At 29.4% G+C, this 9,277-nt stretch overlaps 1 protein-coding gene across 1 annotated transcript in view; it reads right to left on the bottom strand.

Annotated features, from left to right (window-relative positions):
• The window catches only part of LOC128984999 (uncharacterized), a 185,376-nt gene extending 178,095 nt beyond the window's left edge, over positions 1 to 7,281 (bottom strand). The window contains exon 1 of the mRNA XM_054404373.1: positions 7,087 to 7,281. Coding sequence (XP_054260348.1) covers positions 7,087 to 7,281 — 195 coding nt within the window. The remainder of the gene's footprint in view (positions 1 to 7,086) is intronic.
• Positions 7,282 to 9,277: the final 1,996 nt, after the last annotated feature.

Raw genomic sequence — 9,277 nt, forward strand, 5'->3', positions numbered from 1 at the left:
CACATTGATGATTTATTAACTCACAATAGAGCAAGATCAGTTTAATCACTTACTCTTTGAGATATATAAGTCGTTGAGTTACATTAATTCATCAATGTACATCAGGGCATCAGTGGGACTAGATATAATCCTTGCTGTCAAAGGGGATACTGCAGCTGATCGATATGTTTGTCACGGACATTGCTCATATATTAATAGTATAGTTTTCATATTTCATTTAAGACGGATAGTCTGAAACATTTGTTATTTCATGTTATCCCCATAAGGATATAATATGAAATAGTACATTCAGTAAGCTCATATGAATGAGTTTACTGAATGTTTTTTTATTACCTAATGAATAACAATGATAAATAGTTAAAATATTCTACTTTACTGTAATATTTGGACTGGGACATGTAAAAAATATTATTCTTTTATTCGCTGTAAAGTACTAGATAGACTATTTCTAACATAAAATACAAAGTTCGGTTTTGTAACTGAACAACGTTATTTTAAGTACATTAATAGTAATGCAAGTTGATATTTATTTTTTTTACAATTGGTAGGTTTTTTACTACCTGTATTTTTATATCCTAATGTTCAGTCGTAAAAATTCAAGTTTTAAAATAAATTAATGTGGATTAGAACAAAGTTTTTCCAAGAGAATTTGTTTAAAGCTACGAAATCAAGATTTATTCATCATTGCCTCCAGGATTGATTATTGACAATATAAATAGGTTACATACCTTACGTCGTCAATCCTAAAATAAGTCTATGGCGACTAGTTTCGAAACATCAAGGTTTCGAACTAGACTTATTTTAGGATTGACGACGTAAGGTATGTAACCTATTTATATTGAAATCAAGATATTATCCTTTAAGTTTAAATAGGCCTTCCAATTGTCTAACCAGGCAATGCATCATAAAAAGGCAAAATTTACTTTAATAGCAAATGAAAGATAAAAGTACAAAGACTCAAGGCATGGCCAATACAACTAAAGATCAGAGATCGAAGTCTATCGTCTAGCGCTCTAATACGAAACTAAGATTTATCCATCCACTGTCTCAAATCAAAACTAATTTTATCTTGAATGTTCTATATTTGTATTACTATAATATTCTTGTAACAAGAGAAAACATTAAAATGTGTTCTGACTCAGCACTGAAATTTAAAACATGTTTTACATTCCATACAAACAAAAAGGGAAAACATTGGTGTTCTGGTTTAGCGAAAAAATGAAAACCAATTTGATTAAATTTGTTTTGTCAATACATCAAACATGACTGAATCGAAAAGGCGAAGAGGAGAGAGAATGTAAAAAAAAACATTTCCTGAATGTTAAAGTGATTGCTGTATTTTGTCATTGCATTACTCTTGTAATAGCTGTACTGTGATTTATTCCTTGATATTAAACGAGTTAATTGAAGGAAATTTTATATGGTATTGCTATTGTTTTATATCCAATTTGTATTTTTTCTCGTGTCGTTAATTTTTCCATGAATAGGCATAATAAGTTGACTAACTAAGCTATAATAATTGCCTATGCAAATATTTATAGATTTAAATAAAAAAATATAGAAAATGTAGCACATGAGGAACCCAACATTTAAGATCAGGTAGACTAAAAAAAACTTTATCAAGCCCTCCCTTCAAACATCAAACCCTTTAACCCCTTCCTAACCAAATTAGCGTTTCTTCCATAACGATAAAAAATATTTTACTAATCAAATCTAATCATATTCTAATGATATTATAGTTTAGAAAACGTCAATATGGTGTTCCTAAAATTTCTCTAAACGTAATGGTGTGAAATTGAACTATTTGTGATATTTTTCAGCACTAATTTAAGTTATTATTCATTTATTTTAGTTTTGTAAATTATCTATTTATAATATGTATTTTTTTAGTGATAGCCCAAAACTGGTCTAATGACTTTCTTACTTAGACCATGAACAAAAATAATTAAACATAGACTGTCAGCCATGCTGCGGTTACCATATGTTCTGGCAAACACCACTGGGAGTGCCATGTAGTTACGGCTTACACGCTACGTAGCTACATGGTGCTCCCAGCGGTGTGCGCCAGAACCTATGGTAACCATGGTAACCGCAACATGGCTGACAGTATATAATTCTGTTTGTCTATGCTTAGACCTACTGTTAATCTTTAGTTCAGATAGCCCAATGAAAAAAGACATCTGGGTTCAAATTCAATCCAAATCGGAATCATCCTAGCGACTTCGATTTGAAGGCGAGAGCTAAAATCACTCAGCTGCCCAGGAATACATTATCTATTCCATGCTGGAAACGATGTTACGAACAGATTTGTAAACCTTTATTTTTAGCTATAATTTAGTTCAAATTCAGAAATAGCTTTTCTCCAAAAAGCTCTTTGTAGTTACATAAAATATCCTGTGGCGTTGTTACTAGAATTTATATCATTTAGTTGCAAACATTTTCAATGTATGAAGAATTGTATAAACTGTTATTTTAATACACATTTGTGCATATTTACTTTAAAACATAAACTTGAATTTGTTATTGAATTTTTTTTTAGCTTTGTAAGTCCTATTTATATGAGATGGCCGATCACCTGCTTAAATTAAAAGTGATGTCACTACTTTAACAAAATATTGCTCTACACTTAACCAAACCTGGACAAACAATTAGTTTACTTCTGCTTTACATTACCTCTGAACATTTTGCGTAGGGCCTGTTCTAAATATGACCTTGCTAATCTGATATGCTGAAAGGAGAACCATCACATAAAAACAAAAACATTTTGAAAATTGAGCTATTTATAAAAACAAATTAATTGATCAAGGGGTTGTTGTTCATCCATTAGGGCCTCATGACTATTCCGCCTTGTCAAAGATAAATGATGGCGAGATCATTGTCTGGCCAGTGTTAAGATTATTCTGAAGTTATTTCATTCTTACACAACTTTGAAAATCTTTTCTGAACCAAACTTAATATTAGAATACTCGTTTCTGTTCGTATTGTGTGTACAGTAACAAAAAGTATATAGTTCGCCCAACCGACTTTAATCAATAAGGCTCTATTGATTCTTTTTAGTGTTATAGGCCTATTGGATGACCAAGCATAATTTTCTGAAAAGTACAAACATCCTTTGGCTTAGATATAAATATCAAATATATATATTTTTTGGTAGTATCAAAACATTTATAAAGCATATTTATACTGCTTCACGTTATTGAATTACCTACACTATCACTGAAATAAGGTAAGCACCTTTCATATGATTGAGGAACATTTTAAGAGATATATTAAAGACCTTATTTGGTAATTAGTATGGTAAATTTTGTATTCTAATCTTCTATTTTAATTATAAAAACATAAGAAGTTGTATTATGAACATATCTTTTACGACTTGAATTGATATATAAGTATTGAATTATATTGCTCGATATGTCAAAGCCGGTGTAATATCAGATCTACAGAGAAACATAGACACAAAGCACGAAGTTGTACAACAGAGAATGCTCGAGTGATCTCCGAGCCATCCTTCATGTAATATTGACATCACTCATTGCCTCTCTCTTTCTCTGAAAACAACTATCTTGGGGGGGAAAATTGACATTGTTACAGTCTATAATTTATTTAAACTTAAATGTAAGTAATGCACACGTTTCTTCCGTCTGGGCTTAAAAATGTGTACCAAATAATTAATATTCTGTAAACAATATAATTTGTTGTTTGAGATGTTAAAAATTAATTATTTTTAATCAACTACGTATAAAATATAATAATTACTACGTAAAATTATCTCATGTTAACCTCCACCAATCAAACGAAAAATATTGTACATTGAATAATAAGTGAATACAAGGACAAAATCTAAATATATTTTACTACTGAGAGTGCATTCTCGTATATAGCATTGCAACTTACACATTAAACACATCGAAGTAGATGATACAACTTACGAGTTGTATTATTTACTTATATAATTAATCTACGTCATATTGCTTTTGTGAAAAAAATGTGAAAAAAGTATTTAGGAGAATTTATATTATTTAACATATTAAAAGTGTATTTTCATATTTTTTCCATATACATTCTTTAAATTAATAATTAAAGTAATTTACCTGTATGTAAACACTAAAATAAAAGTGTCGTGGAATAAACGCAAACATTGACAGCTGAAATTGTTAATTCAATATTTATATCAAACATCCTTTAAATTACTTTTGCCAATGTATCAGAGGCAGCAAATCGAATTGAGTCAAACACTCGTTGTCAGGACAAAACAAGGGAAGAGTCACGAATCACAATTTTGGAGTGGGAATGTTAGACCAATCGTGACTTTAACATCGACTGACGTGACGTCATACATATTCAACGTTTGTAACAATGCACGCTTCGTTATTAAATATTTACATTATTATAAATTATAATACATTTTGAATTGTCCTTGTAGCACCCATAAAACTATTGCATATTATAATAGCCGTATTTCTTTGTAAATATGCATTAGTGTTGAGCTTTAAATACCAACCATTGTGTGTCCTCATTATGTAAAAATGGTTTTAAAAAATCAATCCACATCAACAAACAGATAATGATTTATTTATTTTATTGTTATAATTTATTACTTTTTTATTGTAGCATTAGGTTTACAGAATCATTGTAAGTATATTTTGTATTAAAAAGTATGTTTCTTTTCTGTATACATTGTGTGGAAATAAACATATATTTCATTCATTTCATTCGATCATTATAGAAACACACTTTCTGAGATGCATGCATATGAGATACATATAGTGCTCGGAATAAGGTATACTGTATATATTTTGATTCTGTACTTTGTAAATAGAATAAAGTTTTACTGTTAAACGCATTTATTTTAAGTAATTTAAATAGTATTTCCTAATATCCAATGTCAGTTATCCATGTATATATAAATAAAATATATATAATAAGAAATTCGGGTTGTTTTCCATATTAACGAGTATCACAATGTAATCTTACATAAATTATGGAAAGTATAGTTGCCGCTTGTAGGTGGTCACTAAGTTGAAGTTACCATCACCTACTTGTACAGAGTTAAAATTAAAGTTAATTCAGTGCAAAATAAATTTTAAACAGGAAAATATAGACCTACATTAAAAATAATATCTATAAGCACTATTGAGGTCTTCACAACTAGACAATTGTAATTAAATCTTAAAAATTCATATAGAAAATATTGGCAAAAACATAAACCTAACCACAAGAAATCAATAACGTTCCCAAATATGTGGAAACGCCAAATATTTCTAACATGTTCTTTTACAAACTACACATTTTGACCAAATGGCGAATAAATGGGTCTGTTTATGAAAGTGTTCGTTTTGCATGAAAAGTTGGGCCTGTTATCAAACAGTTATGTCCGAGACCCGTAGTAAAGTTTGTTACTCGCCCAGTGTAACATGAGTTAAGCAAGTGTCCACAATGGAACCACACAATGCACGGATATTATTTCACTCCCCTCTCCGGCTACAGCGTTCTCCGTCCCTTGAGGAATAAAATACTGTTTGAAAAGCCAAATGGCCCGTTACTTATTTTTATGAATCGATGAGCATACTGAATACGTTGTGACTTTGCTTTGAAACAATTGTAATCTGCCTCTTCATACTAAAAACTTGAAGTTTTGTGTTGTGTTTGGGAGTTAATACCGCTGTGTTGACAATCATAACGGTATCGGAGACTACTAAAATAATTTTAAATAATAAACAAATCTAAGGATATTGACATAACATGCAGTTCCACATTATCTATTCCATACGGACATTCTTTTTTATATAGCGACAACGAAACAACCAACATAGTTAACACATATTCTTAACTCAAAACAGACAACTTATTCAATAACATTTAACTGTATAGTTAAAAATCAACCAAACAAAAAATAATGTAAATTTTACTCATATTCATATTTGTGACTATTATGTCTGTAAATTATTATATTATAAAGGAAAGAATCTTAAAAATGATATAACTGTATTAAAAGTAAGACAAAAGAAAAGTATCAGAACCCTACTATAGCATATACCATGATAAAATATCTTCTTTATAAAATATGTCCCTAGCTACGATTTCTAGTTTTTTTGAAAATCAATTTGAATTTTGATTGACTAAATAGTAGGCTACATTTTGTTATTGGTTCACTATTTTTGGTTATTAAGTAGGTAACAAACCTTGTATTGGTTATTAATAATATTGTTATTACTAATTTGTTATAATCACTTTTATTATAAATTTTGTAAAATTAAAATGACTACTAATGGCATTATAGTACATACATAACTAGTTCGTAGGCCTTAAACAGAATCCTTAAAAGCTTTATCGAAAATTTAAATCAACAATACATTAAATCAAATCATAGAAACTTCTTGAATTACGTTTAGTATTATATATTTAATTACATTTTAAAATGCTGTATTACATACAAAATAATAGTATTATTTAAAAAATGTCTCTTATAATTTTTCTCCCTGATTTTCTCTATTTGTTAATAACATTTTGTACACTGCTTTTATTTAATTTTTTTATTCCTTACTATTTGATATGATTCTAAAATTAAAATGTTGAATCATAAAAAAGGTATGCAAAGAAATCTATCCCCATATTTATTAAATGTTATGAAATAATTGTATCCGATGTTTCCATGTATTTTTATATTATAATTTAGTAAATATTTTAATTTTTCTTAACATACCACTATGGCTCTAAAATTAGGATTTGAATTCATGAAATATACATTTTTCCCCCTGTATGTTTTTATTATGTAATATTACCTGTCCACGTTTTCAAATTTTCTTATGAATGTGTTTATTTACTTCCTTACCAATCGCTATTGTTCTGAGTGTTATACTTCAACCCAAAAATATTTTTATGCATATCATGTTTATCTCTATGTATGTATATAAATATAAATATCTATATATCATTTAAATACAAAAATCTAAAAACACTCACAGTAATTTAAATACTTTACATTGTCAGATAAACCAAAAGGCACCTCATTTAATTTTTTTAAATAATACAATTTTTTTTTAATATTAATAAAAAAATAAAATATTAATTTTTTATTTATATTACCTTTTTTCCATCCCTAAACTTGAGTGTGCCCTCGATGATTGTGTTGGTATCCATGACACAGGGTTGTACCGACACGATCGGAGGCGCCTCACCAACTGACGGATCACTCGCGCACCCGCACCCCCGCTCACACACCCGCACACACACACACCCGCACCCGCCGTCACGCGCGCAACGGGTGACATTAATATTCATAACTTCTGAAACCGGTGGCACACCCGTAAACTAATTGTTTCTGAAACTGCGGCAAAATAAATATCCACCCTCAGCCAGGCTGCGAATTCCCTACGGAAATAAATAAATTCGAAACACGACGACGTAACTCAATTTCGTTAAGATGTATTGTCGGGTGAAAAGTTTGTGGTAAAATTCTGTTGTGGTAGATATACTATAACACTAATAAAATGCAAGTGCCTCATGAACCTAGACTATTGTTCAGTTTAACTGATCAATTTTCCATAAAAGCCATTTTTGCTAAAATTATACACTCACCATTTTCGCAGCTTCTTTGTTCGTTTTAACCCCCCGTTTCACAAACGCGAACGTTTGTCTATACGTCATTGTCAATTGCTTACATTTTTGCAAGGGAACGGTCCAAACTGTGACCTTTTAATCATCCATCGTTGATCTTTAGTTGCATAGCGTGAATATTTAATATAAAAAAAAACACTGACGATACACAAAAATATATTTTTTTTTAAATCTAGATTTTATTGCTTTCAATTACTTGTTTCCAAATTACAATTATTCCTTCACTCTACTGATATTTATCCTTTAATAATATATACTATTTAAAAAATATATCAGCGTTAAATTAGATTCCTAAAATCATAAATACCTCAATATATATCCAGAAGCTATCAATAATATTTTAAAATACTTAGTTTGAATTAAAACGGCGAATCATTAACACTTACTCAACTTCAGTACATCTTTTATATTAAAAGGGAATTTTCCACTGCTAATTGAATTAGTGAAGACCGTGTATTTGCCGCATGGGAGGGATTTAATTGCCAAACGGGGGAGAGATTAATGATGTAATTAGTGTAATTGTTGTTCCCAAATCAACGATTACAAGTTTGAAGTACCACAAAGGGACGGCCACATCAGCTGTTTATCCCTGGGTAGGAGAACTATTTACAGATCCCTTGCTAATCTATTCATTATCAATCACTAAATATATAATTTTACTTTCATTTCTCATAATTTAGTTTTTCATGAAAATGTAATAATAATTAGAATTTAAAACTCTTTTTATTCATTTTTTTCTTAAATTTAGATTTGAACTTTATTGTGACAAAGTTTTTTTTGCTACTTTATTAAAAAATCACAAGACTCTTTTTTAGGTTAACAGTTTTTTTAATAAATGTTTTTTTTTAAATAAGTTCTTTTATATATGATTAAAAATGTAAATAAAGACAATTTATTTGCTAGCGTTTTCTGAAAGACAGAAAACTACTATCAACAAAAGCTAATACTAACGGCTAATACTACAACAAACATTGTCTAAAGATGTATCGTTGGTGGTACTTATGCATACTAATTTACTGTATAAAAAATACATTAACAACAAAAATAATTACAATATGTGTAAGTGTCTCTCTCTAGCTTATCGCAATGTGGTTTTTCTGGAAGCATTTAAATGTTATTTTGTAATTTTCTACTGGTTTTGAATTTATGTACTGTTAGACTACTGTTAACTGTATGTTTAAACCGACAATTTACTGTATGTTTCACTGTTCTACAAGTTTGTCTTATGTTCTTAAATTGTTCAAAATTGGTTTTAAATAAGGAAAAATCACATACTTAACCTTCACTGCGGTAATTTACTACAATTGACAATTCAACTCTAAAACTGAGACATTGTTTGTTTTGAACTCAGTGACATCAGATCATTTTGTAATATCATTTTTAGCGAATTTCCCTATAGGGAAGTAGCTATTACCGAAGGTCTCATGGTAAGACCTAAGCCCAGGACCGATTTACTTTTTCATTTTGATGTCCCCAGAGGCCAAAAACACCATTCGTTCAAATTTTTATATATATATATATATATATATATATATATATATGTATATATATCTTACTAATATTATAAATCTAAAAGTTTGTGAGTTTGTGTGTATGTTTGTGTGTATGTTTGTGTGTATGTTTGTGTGTGTGTTTGTTGCTCAATCACGCATAAACTACT

This window comes from Macrosteles quadrilineatus, unplaced genomic scaffold (assembly GCF_028750875.1).
Source record: "Macrosteles quadrilineatus isolate MER2022 unplaced genomic scaffold, UCM_ALF_1.0 Scaffold_2__2_contigs__length_208266976, whole genome shotgun sequence".
Classification (NCBI taxonomy): domain Eukaryota; kingdom Metazoa; phylum Arthropoda; class Insecta; order Hemiptera; family Cicadellidae; genus Macrosteles; species Macrosteles quadrilineatus.